At 42.4% G+C, this 18,258-nt stretch overlaps 1 protein-coding gene across 2 annotated transcripts; it reads right to left on the bottom strand.

The window, feature by feature from the left end:
- Window positions 1–680: 680 nt before the first annotated feature.
- Window positions 681–18,015, bottom strand: bcl3 (BCL3 transcription coactivator). 2 transcript variants are annotated; one of them, XM_062399343.1, is made up of 9 exons: window positions 17,198–18,015; window positions 16,307–16,427; window positions 9,073–9,181; window positions 4,349–4,550; window positions 2,682–2,770; window positions 2,509–2,586; window positions 1,996–2,163; window positions 1,389–1,482; window positions 681–1,297 (listed from the first exon to the last, which is right to left on the bottom strand). In XM_062399343.1, exons 1-9 carry the CDS (start codon window positions 17,685–17,687, stop codon window positions 1,179–1,181), a joined length of 1,470 nt encoding a protein of 489 aa, XP_062255327.1. In that variant the 5' UTR covers window positions 17,688–18,015; the 3' UTR covers window positions 681–1,178. The 2 variants fall into 2 exon arrangements, with proteins under 2 accessions (XP_062255327.1, XP_062255328.1); XM_062399344.1 differs by having other exon boundaries at window positions 16,307–16,397.
- Between the last annotated feature and the right edge of the window lie 243 nt (window positions 18,016–18,258).

The following is an 18,258-nucleotide window of genomic DNA, read 5'->3' as shown; positions in this document are numbered from 1 at the left end:
GCCCTCTGAGTCAATAAAGTATCAATCTATTGATCTATCTATCTATCTGACTAATGTACCACCAATAAGAGCATATCAAATATAGCAATATATATCCAACTAATCTATGTCGGATATTGAAAACAAATGTAAAAACAATGAACAAAAGTCTTTGACAAACTTATTTTACAATTCAATACACATGCAATTACTTTTTGGAATCGCTTCAAGGATTGTATATTGTGTAAATCTTGTCTTATCTTAGTGTTCGCTTTAACCGTAGAGAAATTAAAATAAAAAGCACATTTTAAATAGGAGAATAATAACCTTGACTTCATTGTTAACTCAATTCTATAGGGTAAAGTTACATCCACAAACGTAACATACAAGTGTTATGATTTCACAGGAATTATCTCTGAATTTAAATAATATTAAGTTCAATAGTTAAAAAAAGTGTTGAAATGTACAATTAACTTTTTAATAAGCAAAAGGAAACCGTTTCCCTCCTTTTTCTTTCCTTTTCTCTTTCTCTTGTAATACTGTTTAATATAATCTTTAGACATAATCTTTGCATGTACTGTTTTATTTTTACATGTTATAACTTTGTATATAGTTAATATTTATTCCTCCACGTCTGTTCATTTAACAGCACTGTCACTTCAAATATATGAATACATTTGTTAAAAAAGACAAAAAGTGAATGTGATGGACAGATTTTATATAAAAAAATATCTACAACCTTTGTGATAAAACAACATACACACCTAAAGGCACATATGCACGCAGACATAAAAAGTACAGCGGGCAAAATTGCAGAAATAAAGGGTGGACTGTGCAATATTTGTCAAGTAACATCGTTGAGCCGATCAATAGGATTTAAAACTTCAAATAAAAGATCTTCAGCAGTCTAAAGGTGAGCAGTTCTCTCACTGTCAATAGGAGAGTGTTCACTACAGCAGACGGATGAGATGTCCCCCCCCATCAAGGCCGAGGAAGAGACTCGAGTTATGATAGTCTCTTGCCATGAAGTCCAGGAGAAGAGGTCTGGTTTGTGGGGAAGTCACATTTCACGTGCTGATCAGTCTTCGCGTTCGGCTGCACGTTTCCCCGGCTCTGTCCTCTCGGGAACTGAAGTCTGATTGCGTATTTGTTCGGCTACGTAGAGGTAGTTGCAAGTTGCTGTGGGACATAACTTTGAGCTAGCATAATGGAAATAAAGGCAGAGATGGAGTCTTTGGCGAGTGGGATGTTCTACGATGAGGCGTGTGGGGCCTACTCGAAGGCGAACACCCCCGACTCTGGCTTGGAGACGGGGACCCTTGAAGGAGAGGCAGAGGACACATATTAAATTCTTCTGTTTCACTGATTTATGAGGGTCCTGAAGCGAGTAACTGCGTGCGTGCCCTCACCATTTTCCGACAAGTGGCTCCCATGCGGCGACACCGACACAGAGTGCTGATCTCTCATGAGCTTGGAGCCTCTCCCTCGTAACACATCTGCGATCTGGAAAACATTTGAAGTTTGTTACACCCTTGTGTGCATGACCTACGGTGAGGGTCTCAGTGATCTACTAAAATGGCACTTGAGTTAACAGAAGTATAACACTGGTGGGAAGTAAAACAAAAATCTGTGCACTGTTCAAGTCTTGCCTCTAGAGGGAAGAATACACACATTAACTTGGCATATTTGGATGTAATCATCTCTTCCTGTGCCCTCCTGACCAGAGCTGAGTCAAGTAGAGTTTGAAATTGATTACATTTGTGGTTGAGATAACTAAAGTACAAACAAAATGGATGGGATTTTCCCGTCATGAGGTAACAGTGAGAGATTGAAAGTTTCAACATTTTCAAGGAAGTTGTTGACTCCTAATCTGGTAACCTCATTCGGGGATTCACTGCTTTCTGAATTTTCCCGGAGCAGCGACTCGCAATCATAAAAGAGCTGAAAACAGATAACACCGTAAGAATGGATTATCAGAGTGTTATGCATATTCTCCTCTTTCGTGTCCTCACTCACTTTCTTGTTCCTGGCCACCATCACCGCTGTGTCGTTGTGGTAGTTCTTGAGGCTGCTGTCGGCTCCGCTCTTCAGCAGCAGCCGCACCGTGTCCACCTGGCCGCGGCCACAGGCGCCGTGCAGGGCCGTGTTCCCACTGTATGACTGGCCGTTGACATCACAGCCGCTCTGCCACAGAAAAACAGAAGAGGGTTACAGGGATGTGATTCACAAAGGAAACCACCTACATATACGGCTGAGCAAAGAAAGTGAAATAAAAGATAGAGCCATGGAGAAAAGATTATTTTGTCCATATGAGACATCTTTAAACTTTGTGTTCTATTTATCTTTTCTGTCCATGTGCGACGTGTCTTGAAGCCCTGTGAATGAACCTATGAGACATTCTTGAAGGTCTTTTATGACAGCTAGAAAATAAAATAAATGATGAAGTGTGTATGCAGTGGATGAACTGGAACCTGACTGATCAAATACAGCTGAGTCACAACCCTTCGTCTCCCCACACACCCTCATTACCTCAATGAGGAAGTGGACCATGTCTGCGTTATTGTGCTCGACTGCGTGCATGAGAGGACTCTGGCCACTTTTGATGTCCTGATAAGAAAGAAAAACACCACGGGGGAAAAAAGTCAGTGAACACCAAGGCGGTAAATGTGATATTTGTGAAACTAGGTCATAGCTGAACTCACCATTGCATTGATGTCGCTTCCTGCGTCCAGCAGCATTCTGGCTAAATCCTTGTGGCCCCGCAGCACAGCCAGATGAAGGGGGCTCAGACCTGAGAACAAACAGTACCGGAGTTTTACACTGAGCAAACACACAAGTTCATGACATACTGTGTTCATACACATCCTGTATATTCACACACACACATGTTTGCCCAACAAAAAGGGCAAATAAGTAGTTACAAAAACCTTAAAGAATTGAACATGACAAGTGAAGGATAATACATTGAAACACACATTTAATGTATGTAACTTTCCGCCACTGGGGGTCCTCTATATTAAAACAGTAAAATAAGGCCTAGTTTGATGACATTGTGAAGCAGCGTGGGAACACGGGATTTGTTGTTTTCACCACGTCTGCAACTCAGGCGCATGTTACGTTCACAGATAGGTAATGTATTAAAGTTTTATTCACTTTACGCAGCAAAGGACAACAAATAATCGCGATCCATTACGAGCGGCCAATACAAACAGTGGAAGGGAAAAAACACCCGACTTGCTAACTGTGTGTTTTCCCTTCATCATATGTCGTTTGTTGCGGAAGTTGCAGCAGAGTTGGAAAAATCCATGTGTAAAGGGCATATGACTCAATTGAAAGGTACACATTTTGTAATGTAAGTAAACAAGTCAACAACATTAATTATATAGGTCCAGTTGTCTATAGACATTTAAATGAAGAATTGTGACGTATTATATCTTTAAATGATAGTGACATGATGGGAGAAGCCGAGGGTTTTTATCGATAAGCAGAAGACTCAGTTCTTTGTCGTATTAGAAGCCATTTTTCATCATTATTCTTTGGATTCAAACCAGGATTGTCAATGAGGAGAAGTTTTGGAGAGACATGAGAAAATGCTATTAAGAATCTTATTATTATCAATGGACATAATTGCTTAAATCAAGTCTTGCCTGGGCCTGAACTCTCTGACTGTTAATGAAAGAAGGAAGAGTTTGCTGTTCACTTGACGTAGTCTTGTGTTATTATTATTTCTGATCCCTACATACTAACTTAGCACCTGAGTTATTGAAATTACATATAACATTACATTAAGAGTAAGAGGAGCCTGTCTATCTTGGGGGCTTTCCTCCATCATCAAGACGTGGATGTGCAGGTTTCTTTGCCGCTACCTGGCAGACGTTACTGTGGCCAACTGACACGATGAAACTTAACTGACTCCAAACCACAGAGGGAGCAAAAGTCCTCTTTCTTATCTGCTTGCACCCAAAACATCCAACCCTACCCTTCTGAACAAGGGTTCATGTGCGTCATATCCCTGAATGAACTCACATTCACTGACAGAGGAGATGTACTCTATGCAGTAACCACTATTTTATCATGGATGTAAATATCATAGCTACTAGTTTTGTTATAGAACTTTGGTTATTAAAGTGTGAAATTGCCCATTTCCCTGCTTGTCTGCTTAGTGTAAAGTGCTATATTATGGGTGTCTGTATGGTGAAAGGTGAACTGATGATGATGCTTAAAACCTATTTCCATTTATTTGACACCCAATTATTCAATTAGTCATAGGAAAATCAATGAAGAGGAAATTGTTTTGAACAATCTTAAGCCTTAATCAGGTTCAATCGCTTAATGAGAGGAGCTAAGAGCCGATCTTACCACAACTCACCCTCATAATTTCTGATCTCCAAGCACACGGGGGACGAGGCGCGAGAGAGCACCACAGAGAGACAATCACGCTGGTTGTATTCACAGCAGAGGTGGAGTGCTGTTTGGCCGTTACGGTCCAAGGCCGTGGGGTCGGCTCCCGCCTTCAGCAAAACATCCACTATCTCTGCCTGCTGGGTGATCACTGCCAGGTGAAGAGGAGTCTGGAACAAGAGCGGAAAGGACACTTCAGACAAAGCAGAGAACTTCATCTCCATGACCATAAAAAGCAATAAACAGCCTCTCAAAGTCGTTTTCATTTTTCACACTGCGGCGCACACTGGATGGTATTCAGGGAGCGTGAACCCCTGACTGACGCTGAACAATACGCCCTCTCTCTACCGTCTTCATTGAAATCATTCCTCCCTTGCAATCTGATATTAATAGCTTTTGTCTCTGTGTAGATGCCACTGTTTTTTGTAACAGTATTAGTGTCAATGTAAACTATAAACTGTCAGAGTGGAAATCCCAGATCCTCACTGCTACCAAATGCAATAATTTGCTCCACTGCCCTCGGCCTTTTTTTGTTGACAATCTCCAAGTTAAAACTCCATCAAAGGAATGCACTGAGAGTTTTGGAAATAGATTTGTTTGCTCTCTGGTGAGTATAATGCTATAATGAGACAATAAGCTTAGCTAGACTGAAGCAGCAACTGAAAACTACAAAACACACATTGTTTTTTTCTTTAAAATAATCCTGATTTACCAGGTTAAACACATTGGAATAATAGCACTATGTATGATTAAAGCAACTTATGTCAAGAAAAGGCAATAATAGATCCAGCTGGCTTTCAAATAACATCTTCTTTGTGAAGAAGAGAGTGAAAAAAATTATAAACATATTTTCACAACTTATTGCATGTTACTTTTTACTTTTATAATTAGAATTCAATAAACCAGAGACAAACTATTTGTCAACATAGCGCTGTGTCTGCCAGCGCCTCTTAAACTCACAAATTAACACAACGTTTCTTTGATTCGTACATAAACTGAAGTGAAGATTTCATGGGGGAAGTACAAAATACCAGTAAGCATAGATGGAGGAAGAGTGTGATTAATTCGGGTAAAGGCTTCCTTCTGGTAAAGGCTTCCTTTCTTACCTGTTGTACAGGTTAAAGGTCAGAGACTCATTAAAACAATGCCCGAAAGTACAGCCAACGCCTAAAATAAATAAACAAGGAACCAAATCCGTTTAGATTATGAAATGAATTAAGACACAGGTTCACACATGTTATGGGCCTTTTCCCGCATCTATACTCACACGCCTCACTCACACACGCTTATCATAGTTGTCAACAATTTACAGCGCACATAAGATGTGTGTCACAGATGAAACCTTTGCCCTGTGTATCAAAGAACAATAGCTGCAGCACGAGACTGTGGTTCATTTCAAATGAGGACGAACCCGTTCTTGGACACAACGACTATAAGGGGAAATACACATGTTTCCTGGGTGCTTGCCTGGATGAATGATGAAGCACTGATTTAAATCACTTGAGCAATCTAGGATGTTCCTTTGGGTGAGGTCAGCGTGTATCATCCTGTTGATAATTGAATCACCTCTGGTCGGGGGCAGCGCTGCAGCAGGTTGCTTTTCATTTCCGAAATACATTTGTTGGGTCATAAAGGAAGTTTTCTTTAACCTGAAGTTTTTAGCTGCTATTCGCGTTAGACAATAATATCAGGAATCAGGAACAGATTGCTGTTCTAGGTTTCACTTTTACTGTTTCGCGTGTGTGTGTGTGTGTGTATCTGTGTGCGTGTGTGTGTGTGTGTGCATGTGTGTGTGCATGCTGGGGGTTTGTTCCAGTAAAGACTATTTAAAAAAAGTAGTCAGGCAGTGGAATTCCGTCAGTGTTCAGCTCCATTTTCCCTGAATCCTGTGAGTCACATACATGTTTACTGATAGGACAACACACACACAAACACACGCACATGCACACACACACACAAACATACGTGTGCACTCCCCTTTGAAATGTTGCATCCATGAAACTCCCTTCAGTGTTAAAAAAAATAACTAAAAGTAGCTACAACACTATTTTATAGAGCATGAATAAATTCTTGTAGTAGTTTCCTCTTGTATCGCCTCCAGAACTACCTTCCACACTAACGCCTTTTAAGGCCTTTTAAAACAGACCTCTCAAAGTTGGCAAGGTCTAGCCGTGGCTTCCTGTAAAGGATTTCAAAGTGACTAAAACAAAAATCCAGCAAAGATAAGAGGAAGGGCGGGAAGAGAGCAAAGCGGTGGTAGGGTGGAGAAATGGAGGAATGAGGAAGAAGCGGAAGCGTCAGAGGGGAGTATACTGGGGAAAGACAGGATAACAGGGGGAAAATCCCTTCTCTTTCCCTCGCGTCTGTCCTCTCACACACATTCCTGCAAAATGAGCAGAGCGACATGAATGTGGAGAGAAAATGAGAGGAGAAGAAAAGAGAAGAGACGAGAGGAGGCTTCCGGGTATAGCTCCGGGGTTGCAGGCAGGGACAAACACAAAGAAAGGTGGACGGGAATAGATAAATACTTTTTTTTGCAGTGAACCCTTGGGGGTAAAGCCTCTCCTGCTGCACAAGAAAATAGCACACGCTCTTACGTCAGCAATGTTGACGGTTGCACTGATAGCATCAGTCGGTTGATCTGTTACGATTAAGAACCCAGAACTCTCTTAAGATCTATGCACTGACGGATATGAAAAGAGAAAAAAAGCATGGCAGTGACGGATAGAGAGACACAGCGAGCGAGCGAGAGAGAGAGAGAGAGAGAGAGAGAGACAGAGAGACAGAGAGACAGAGAGAGAGAGAGATGTGGAGGAAGGGAAAGTCCCTTGAAACTACCGTCAGAACCTCAGCTCAAGGTATGTTGAGAAACACCCTAGAGCAAGGGGAAGGGGGGGGGGGGGTGGTTGTCATGTGACTTCTCAGAACGAGGATAGTGAAGAGCCAGCACGCGCAGATGTGTCACTCATGAACACACACTCCATCAAAGGCAAACACGCTAAGAAAACAAATACAATTGCATTCCATCAACAAGCACATAAACAACAAGAAAGAATGAATATGAATTTAAATGACTCTGTATGTACAAAGTTTGGCAACTTATAGCAATGTCACAGAAGAAGCTACAGATTATCTAGTGCATTGTAGAAGCGCTTCAGTGGATGTGGTTAATCTCAAGCCCATGATCATCTTTAGTGTGGGTGGCCCCAGGGGGCGGGGGGGGGGGGGTTGTTCAGGTCCCAAACCCCACTGGTTTCACTGCCACACACTCCACCATCAGCTGTGTAGCAATACATCCACGACTAGTGTGTGTTTGTGCAGCTGAACCAATGGCAGATCAAGTGTGGGAGTATCAAACAGCTGAGCTCATATACCGTCATAGTATTTCAAATCGAGTGCTGCACTATTGTTGAGTTACGCTACTGATAGTAACACTCTGTCAAAAAGTTCCATAAGCCGACCACAGAAACTCAGGACCTGTCATCGATATTGGAAAAGAGGTATTTTGATTCCGCTTCATGTTTTGGGAACTTGGCCGCTGCCAGAAAATGTGCTCGGGTCCCTGTGACAAAATAAGAAAAGGTTTTACAAAGTAGAAAGTTCCCTGCATGGCCTCGTTTTAGTAAGTGCATTCTTTATGCATCCTCTTGTTCAGTTCAAAACCACACAATCTGGTAGGCAAATGACTCTGATAGGACCTCTGCCTGAAAATCTCCCTTTTTGGTTCTAACTGCATATAGCTGTTATGTGTGAAAAGAGAGTTTATGTGTGTGCGTGAGTGCGTGCGTGTCTGAGAAACAGGATATCGCAAAACCCATACCGACAGGCCTCATGCTCTGAGGAAAGACAACAACCAACGATACCACCAGCGTTATTTCTGGTAAGCAGGGCCGCGGTGTCCTGTGTGGTGTGAAACCCCAGCCTTGAGAAATAACTTCTGCACGGCTCAGGTGATTTCTCTGCTGCAGGATGAAAGAGAGAAACGCTGGCAGACTGCAGAGGACGAGTGTGAGGACTAGGTGGAGTCAACAGAGGGGAGGAGAATATGGAAGCGTGGGCTTAAGGCCAGCGGCTGGGACAGCCCTGGATTGGGAAACTCTCGGGCCAATCCCTTGTATACACACTTCAGTCAAGTATGCCTCAGCTAATCCCTCACGTTGAGGTTACTGTGTACATAAGGGCACAGTATGTGATGTCATTATCACCTCAGTGAAGGCTCATTAGGTCCATAAATGTCATCTTAAATAGCCAGCAACAAATATAACCTGGAATGCAATCCAGAATGCCATCCACGTCTTTACTTTATCTTCGGATCATATGTTTTCAGTTAAGGTCAAGCCACAGGTGACGGGTGAGGAGTCACACTTTGCACGATGGGATCTGGGCTCTCTTGACAAATAATGGTGCATTCTATATGCACCAACCCTGAAAAATCCCTGTAGAGATAATAAGCACTAGAAAACCATACAAACAATAAAAAGAGAACCCTGGGAATCACTTGCGGTCCTTCCCAGCATGAGCATGCCAATAACAGGTGGAAGGGTGAATTCCACCTAATAACCATAAACCGTCCATGATGAGTATGCAATAACAGCGTGCAAGACGAGGAGGAAATCAAGACACTTCCTCTTTCACTCTTTTCCATAACATGGCTATGGTGTTTGTGTGTGTGTGTGTGCACATATGTTTTACCTGACGGAGATTGTTGTAGATATCGAGGCCTCTGCGAGCCCACAGCAGCAGGTGGATCAGTGTACAGACGATGGCCAGCTCCCCCTGCACCACAGCTATATGGAGAGCTCTAAGAAGAAAAACAAAAAATAACACTTGAAGAACTTTACACTTAGAGCTGGAACAGAAATGACTTTAGACGAGTCACAGTTTTCCTGACATTCTGTGTCAGGAAAACACAACTATGATGATGTGTTTCTTCATCATAGTTATAGCATAGTTCAAGCCAGTCTCTGTGTGTGTCTGTTACACCCAGTGAGCTGCATCATGACAGCAGAGGTGGTCAAATATTCAGTTTGACCTTTTCGGAAATATATTATAGTAGTAACAGTAATAATAATTTTAAATTCTATAGCAAGATGTCAAATCCCAGAAACGCCAGATCCTAGTCTCGTGGGAATCCATTAACCATGAGAGTACAAGTTACATTAGCCTGTATCTCATAGATGATCGCGTCAGGTTGTGGTTATACAGAGGTTAAATGCCAGAGTATTACTACAGCTTTAACCGCTAACATTAAAATATTTCTAATATTATTGCACCTAACATGTATATACATCCGTGTTAACATCACACAACTTAAATGTGTGCATACAAGCCCCATACGGTTTATTTTTAAACCAAAACTCTTATTTTTAACATATTTTGTATTATTATTTATGTATTTATATTTGTTCATATTTGTAACATTCTCTGTTGTTCGTTGCATGATTGCTTCTATTGTTGTGAAATGACAATAAAACTAGTTTAATTAAAATTTTGAGGTGCCGTTGGTAGGTGGTCAGCTTTGGAATGAGCAAGCCAACTTTAAACAGACTTACTATATTTGTTTTCCCTAAAATGGCCTGAAAAACATTTGCTTCAGGGCCTCAAAGGTAAACCTGTCTATGTAATCAGAGCAGCAAATTCCAATTGATCAAAAATGATCAGACGGTTGTAGCGAGGTGCTCCACAGGTGCCAGACTTGACTCACATGTCGTCTTATCACACCCTTATCAAGACTAAAGGGGAAACCAACATCTGTGGTCTCAACATGAAGCGATAGAACAAACTGAGGCCAAAGTTTAGGACAGGGAAGAGCAGGAAACTGCGGTGGGGGGGGGGGGGGAGAAACACTACGGCAGTTCTCACAATTTTTTTTTTTTTGTTCTTTCTCATGCTGTCAGAAGAAGCAGCTTCCAGTAACAGCCAGACTGGTTTTATGTCACTTCCTGTTGCTGGTAACAATGGCAGCACTCTTTCTCCTCTATCTGTGCTGTGAAATCCAGCCATTAAGCCCTATGGGTTTTTGACAGGGGGCTTTCTGTAGGTTTACTGAATCAGCTTCATCCAACAGAGACAGCGTTATCAGAAAAACGGTATAACTGAGCGACAGGATGCAAGGACGCTTCTTGAGAATGAGTTGAAAATACCCCTGCATAGAGTCTGAGTTCTCACAATGACAAAAGCACTTGCACCACTTCCCTTCGGCTTGTGTCCCACTGACACAGAGTCATTAAGAAATAATGATTTCCTGCCAGAAACCATTTCAATTAAAAACCTCTGAGTAAACAACAGCCACCTAAAGAAATATATGATACTAATGTCCATACAAAATGTTAACATCTCATCAAAAATGCTGTGTTCTATGGAACTAGCTTCATACCTTATTGTTGTTTTGCTTCAGGCTGTTACAGTATCACTTTACTCTAATAACCTCTTCCTATACCACATAAAAGCATCTCACATAATGTGTGTATTCCTTACGAATCGTCTTTGACAACTTACAGGGGGAGGCGTGTGTGAACAGAATTATACCTGTGTTATATTAAACTGAGAGATTGAGCAGGTGCCAACACACGCTCAGTGGTGGCAGAAAAAAAGAAAGACACTATCTATGTCTGTGTATATAATTAAACAGTAATACAACGTGCGGAAAAAAAAGAAATGTGATTTGAGAGACGACTGTATGTGCATGTGTATATGCGTGCGTGAATGCAAACACAGTCATGAGGATCAGCTCTACAGCAGAAAGGTTAGATGTGGCAGTGCAAGAGGGTAGGACCTGCAACTGCAATAAAGAATCAGATGATTTGCTCCTGACATCACAGCAAAAAGCAGAACAGTTGGTCCCTGTTCCTGTAACTGAGCTCATCACAGTGAGCAAAAGTGTATCGACAGAAATCCTGCTCCCGTTTACTGTACATACAAGCAGCTGCCCACCAAGAAAAGTGTCTGGAGAGGTGATAATAATATGCTCTGACGAACAGAAGCCAAATGTCAGCTGCAGTTTGACATCGTGAAAAACAACTGAATCCGAGCTCATGAACTCTCGAGGCATTAGACTTTGTTATCAGCATATGACATCATATCGCCATGAAGTGGCTTTGCATCTGCATCTCCTCTACTCTCCTTTTTTTTAATCAGCATCCATCTCTCTCCTTTTCTCTTAAGATGAAACTGTACTGTTTCTAGTTCCTGGAAGTGGGGCAGACCACAGCCCCAGATAACCTCAGGCACAGCGGCACTGACGCAGGCAGGAGTCCACGAGCTCGCCGCATTAACACACTCAGCCCCAGTGCAAGCGCGTGTTTGTGTGTGAGAGAAAACACAGACTGCAAACAGAGAAAAGAGAGAGAAGACAGCGTACTTGTGGTATCCTGTTTGGTATGGGGGGGGGGAAAGGACACTGTACGATGGGACCGAGATCCCTACATGTCCTGTGGTCTGTGGAGCGGCTGTGCGACGGGGCGATGTGTCGATGCGTGTGTGCGAATAGTAAACAAAAGAGAAGCGGACACACACCACAGTCCACTTATCAAGAGAGGACAGCTTAGGTCCCCTTGTGAAGTCTTTACTCGAAGAACGATGCGACTTCCAGACTTTGCTGAGGTGAAGGAATATGGTGCAATTATAACAAAATCGATCACAATGCATTTGGTAGGTATACTCTCAGTGGAAAGAATGTATGTGTAGTCCATATGTAGATAATATATAAAGACGACTGGCGCGTGTTGTGCCAAAATATACCGGATACAGTACTAGCCATTTTGTACAGTTTACATAATTTAGAGTTTGTAAAAAAAAAATCGGACTTACTGGAAAAGTTTATTTAACGTAAAGCAGCGTTCATTACCTATAGGGCAGCCGGCCACAAGGGGGCAACCAAGATTTTTTGGTTTCACTTTTGGGGAGCTGTCATGTCGTCCATCTTTATTAAAGACTAAGGTGTAGTTGAGTTGATATTAATGCTAAGACAAACTCTGAACATACACAGAAAACATCACATCAGCAATGTCCACGACTCAGGCTCATACACCCAGCCAGCAATCTCATAAATAGTTTTAACTTGGATTAATGCCGGTACAATCTGAAATATCACCAGAACTCTATGTATTGCTATGACATTTGCCCCAGATAGGCATGGTTCCCAGAGGATGAATCCTACCGACAGAAGGGATCACCTAACCTTTCATCTAGCAACACCAGCAGGTGGCCTTTTCACTCAACCGGCGAAATATCTGAACATCTACTGGGTGGATGGGCAGAAAACGTTGTGAAGCCATTCATGGTCCCAGATGTGACCTTGTGACCTCCTGACCCTTTTTCTCTAGCGCCACCGTGGAGGTGACATTTGTGGTTTTAAGTTAAATGTCTCCAAAACAATTGAATGCATTGCCATGGAATGTATTAAACACATTAATATCCCACGCAGGATGAATTCAAATCATACTTCCTTGACTTTTTATTATTTTATTGACTTTACCGTCAAACTCTGCAGAACTTGATGCTAAGTAAATGTGTATATACTATAAGATGGTGTACGTGCAAAACACAACCATCTAAAACTCAGCATTATGGAACGATTCTTATCCTGTTGCCACACAAAGGTTAGCATTTACTTCATGTGTTTGCGTGTGTGTGTCTGTGTGTGTGTGTGTGTGTGTGTGTGTGTGGTTGTGCCCTTTAGTGTTATTTTTGGTTTCCTCTCAGAGACAAATGTGTAAATCTGGCTTAGTGCAGAATCCAAATACTGTCTAAGGTTTTGGTACATGCCAGTTCTAACATTATCTTGGTCTGCAAGGTGTTTGTATTAAGTGTTTGCAAACTCTGCATAAAATCCCATGGCCGCATGTAAATCCACTGACTGACGGGAAACCTGTGCAGTTGTTTGAAGGAGCTTAAAGATGAAAAAAACACACACAGGCTGCACATGAGATGCACACATGAAGTAATTATGGAGAAGCAAGTGGCACAACAGAAAAAGCAGAGAGAGATGAAGCAGATAGAAAGAAAGCGGTAAATGAGGAAGTAAGAAGCGGATGTTTGGTTTTTTTGAGCCCATTCATTTAAAAACACAGAGAAGAAAAGAGATGCAGACACCTGAGAAAAACCACAAACACTTTTTTAAAAGTGAGCATTCACTGGTTTTCCCGAAACTAAGGTGCTCAGAGGCGCTGAGAACAGACAATGCACTGACATTGACGTAAGAGACAGCGCCTTTCACCATCACTCATTATACATACATGCACACGCACACACACACACACACACTCACACACACACACACTAACACACTCATATACATACAGTGTGAGAGGGGACAGGGGGCTGAGAGTGTTTCTGTCTGCAGAATTCACACAAAGATTCAAACAACCACAAAGCAATAAGATAACGCACAACCTAGAGAGGTCGCAGCCTCATTACAGAGCAGCAAGATTTTTGAGAAGTCACACCACTGCACCTCTGTTGCATTGTGTGAATGTGAAGATAATAATCATGATAATAAACGTAGTTTCTAAAGCAACTCACAAGGAGTTAAAAGGATCTTCACAGGCAAATCATAGAAATGTAGAGCAAACTCAGCAATGCAACAAATCAGACAATAAAACATTAAAATAAAGATATATTTAAAAAAACTATAAAAATGCCAGTGTAACGTTGAGACAAAACCATAAAAGGAGACCTCCCATTGGATGTTGGGACATGTGACAGTGTTTGATTATCCGAGGGCTCACAACTTCTGAAATATAAAAGGGAGCCGAAACCATGAAGTGATTTTAAAGTGAATCTGCTTCATTAAGGGAAGGTGAAGAATGAACTCCAGTCGTCTTTTTTCTGCCTGAATCTAAAGATAATATTCATTGCAGTTATTGTTCCTGCCATGCAAATGTTTTCTACATATTTGTAAGAGTGGCAGCAATTTATTAAGCAGGTGAACCTGAAAAATGAAATGAAGGTTGGCTAAACATCTATATTCGTGCACATTTGAAACTAATGCTCTTGCCACTTTGTGTCAGCAGCAGACATGTCACAGTGGTACCCTGAAGTAAATATAACACGAGACACTAAGCGGCTGTGCTATGTCACAGGACTTAATGTCTCTGTTTGATGTTGGTCATCACGAGTTTGTTTTCAATGCATGAAAAATGATGCAAATTATCCTTCTACACCGCAACATCAAAGCTCCATCTGATTCTTTGACCTGCTACATTTTCAGTCACATGACTCTGTGTGAGGGACGATCGATGCATGTGTATAGTGTGTGTGTGTGGGTGAGTGTGCGCCCTTGTGTCAGTTTGTCGTTTCAGTTAGTGCGTAGGCGGGTGTTGAACCTTTAGACAAAGTAAAGTAACCATGCGTTAAAGTTTAATATTTGCATTCACGTGGTCTCAACAGCTCCGTCCTGCGTTCAGTATCCTCATCCCCCTCTGAACACCCTGAGAGACAAGTCAACTGAAAATTATAATTCACACGTGCACGCAATAGATAATATCTGATAACTCAACTTTCCAGTTTAATGTGTCAGATCAAAGTCTCCATCGCTGCTTTGTGAATCATTCCTGATCTACACTAAACCAGTTTCCCAAAAGGAAATGAAACCACAGAAAAGGCTTGCATTGAGCAAGAGAAGGGTCAGTGACTATAACTGTTCGATATCATGACAGAGGCGCTGAGATGATATAATCTTTGACGTCTCGTATACCACATCTTGGTTGTGCAAAGCGAGAGCCTTTATGTATTTAAGAGGTCAGGCCGGAGTTGTTTGAGTCCATCCCGGTGAGTCACATGCTTTGACTTGTTATTTTATGTGACCATTCCACTTTCACTTTGGTTTCCACGTAAAACAAACAAGTATCAAGCCTGCAGGGAGCAGAAGTTGAAATGTCTGACACTGGCTGGTAAGCAGCTATAAAACCTCAGAGGTCTCTTTTCGACATCCAGTTTTTAACATTTTACAGGGGGAAGACCTGAGGTGTAATATTAAAATGATCTTTAACTTCCTCAGTTTTAATGTCCTGCTACATGCTGGCTCACTGTAGTTATTTACCAGGACACTTGAATATCGTAATCATGAATCACACTCGATGCTGCAGAAAAAGGCCTAGTTTAGTTTATAGAGAGATACACCTGCAAACCCACATAAACTATGTATGGAAACTTTATGATTGAAGATTTGACAGAACCCTACAAGAAAGAATACTGTGATTCTTACCTTCACCAAAGAGGTTAGGTTATTCCCCCCTGTCCGTCTATTTGTAGGTTAGAATAAACCAAAACTACAGGATGGATTAACATGAAACCTTTTGGAACGATGCGGTATTGAGTCAGGGAGGAACCAAATATATTTTGGATCAGGGAGATATATATATATTTTTTTCACATTCTTGGAGAATAAATCATGGATCGTGATGAAAATAACCAGACATGTTTAGGGGACTGATATTCCGCGACTGCAATTATAGATCCAAACAAAAAAATGAAGGGACTGCTTGGCCTTTGAGGTCTAATTTTATTTCATATTGTCATAATTTGTAACTTTAATTGAGTGTAACGTTTATGCTGGGGTTAAGAAGTGACGAGTCATCAGTTCCTAGAAGTTAGGAATATTTTATATATCAAACTTCAAATCATTATTCTCAGCCTCATCATGTACAGTTAATCACAAGTTTAAGATCTCGGCCTGTACAGGCAGAGATGAGAGGTGAGTCTGCTCTGTCTCAACACAATGTATCACAATGACTCTGCTGGGTCTCACAGAAAGCTCATGAATAACCACAAACTCAGAAAGGTGATGAATGGTAATAATCTGTTAAATTCACTGCATGGGACTTAGATATCTGATGGATGGATGATGCACCTCAATCATGACACATATGTTGGACCGACGACCAAGTTTTCAACCGAAGCCACTTTTGAAAAATTATGAACATACGTGTCTCCATCCTCATCTTGATGTGTAGCCAGAGCGATGCCAGCCAGCAGGTTTTCTGTCTGGTAAGCCAGAGGGTGGCTGGCCTCCAGTACTGTGGGTACATAGAACATTGGGTAAGGACCTGTACATGGAAGGAAAGAGAGAGAGAGAGAGAGAGAGAGAGAGAGAGAGAGATGTAAGGCAGTAGGCACAGAGGAAACAGAAACAGAATAAGCAGCATGCTGATACACAGACCATGAAACGGCTGACGTTGTAACAAGTTATTTTTTTCTAATAAGGAAGGGTTCAGCCCTTTATGTTGGCTTAGGTCTGCAAACGGTTCACTTGGTTAACTGGCTCAGTTACTCTCAGGAGGCCTGAGTGAAGAGGTGGAGCTGGAGAAGATGCTGACTGGACACTTTTTCATTGATTCAGCTATAGCTGCTGGATAGTATCAGTTGAGAGTGTGATGCTTTTTCCATCAGCTTTCAACATCGTGGCCAAAAATAAAAAATGTGCTGGAGAGGAAGGTGTACTGTATGGGCTGCTATCGCACGAGTCAACCCATCAGCAGCAGTCCAGTCAAACCACTAATCCATTCTGTGTCTCTCGGTTTAATGAAACCTAAACTGTGACTCCAATGCCCGTGTATTTACAACACATCCTAATTTTGTTTCTAAAGACAACACGAATGTCAACATCAAATGATCCCAGAAATCACTGCAAATATTAAATGTGCAGCAACAGTTGGTGGTTGATACGAGTACGCATGGAATAAAAACTACTAAATGAATATTTTCAAAATACGAGGTGCTTGCAAAAAAAATGAAACTTTGAAAGCAAACAATAAGAAACAGTTAAAACAGATGTTGTGCTGCTGTGTCCTACACGCATGGATGTAGAAGTACTCACTGTAACGAATCGGATGCAAAAGGCGCATGGGGTATCCCTCTGCGCTCTGCCCCGGTTCTTCACTCGCTGCTGCGACGACTCGGTTTTCATTCAAATGACCGGTCAAACTCTCCCGAAAAACCAAGTCCACGTCCTCCACAGTGGAGACGCGCTCTCCGCTCTCTGCAGGAGCCGGTGACCGGGTCTGGGTCTCCGGCTCCACTTGAATCGGTCGTTTCCTAAAAGGAAGTTTGGAGGGATTGTCCGCTGGTCGTTTGCGAGCAGCTCCGGGTTCTGAGCTTCTGCCGGTCGTGTGGCAGCGCGTTTCCAAACTGCTTGTCCCCGTGCACGCAGGTGGAGCGGGCGAGCGTCCCTGCTGGCACGTCCTCTGCAGTCCGCAGTCCGGAGTCCGGGACCCGGCGCCCCCGCGCTCTCTGTTGGTGGTGCGCAGATCCAGCGGCGCGGCAGCAACCGACCGGTGGTCACCGTTCATGGTCATGATCCTCGGCATCAACCGGTGGTGAAGTGATCAGGGTGCGAAGAAGGAGTCTCAGGTGTGCTCGGCTGGAGAGACGCCCAGTGACAGTTATGGGATCAGTCCATCCAGAGTGGCACAGCGGTGCGCAATTCCCTGCTCCATGAAACCAAATGCTCAAACCATCACTCTGTTTCCTTTCCTGTCACTGGTGTGTTCAAATCCACTGATTCACCATGGGCTTCGGTTTTCTTTCGAAGAAGAGCCAATGGCAGTTTGGTGCAGATTGCGCGTGTCCTGTAACGCACCTATGGTAACATCTGCAGGTAGAGATCTGCAGCTGCGCTCATCACCGCGACGCTGTGACTTTAAACCGAAACGAAGTCACTGCGGCTCTTTAATTAATGCTGAGTGAGGCAGGAAAAGAGAAAGCACCGATTTGAATTCATCATAATCTCTGCGTTTCCGACTTCTCTGACATTTGACTGTTTTTCAAAAACACATGCACTGAATTTCTCAAGAATTTAAGGAGGAGATGTGGATCGATGCCGTTCTCAGCTCGGGTGCTTTGTGCAGAATGGGTCTAAATGTGGGTGACTGTTTTGTT

Source organism: Platichthys flesus, chromosome 11 (genome assembly GCF_949316205.1).
Source record: "Platichthys flesus chromosome 11, fPlaFle2.1, whole genome shotgun sequence".
Taxonomy (NCBI): Eukaryota; Metazoa; Chordata; class Actinopteri; order Pleuronectiformes; family Pleuronectidae; genus Platichthys; species Platichthys flesus.
This window is presented reverse-complemented; position numbering and strand designations above follow the sequence as displayed.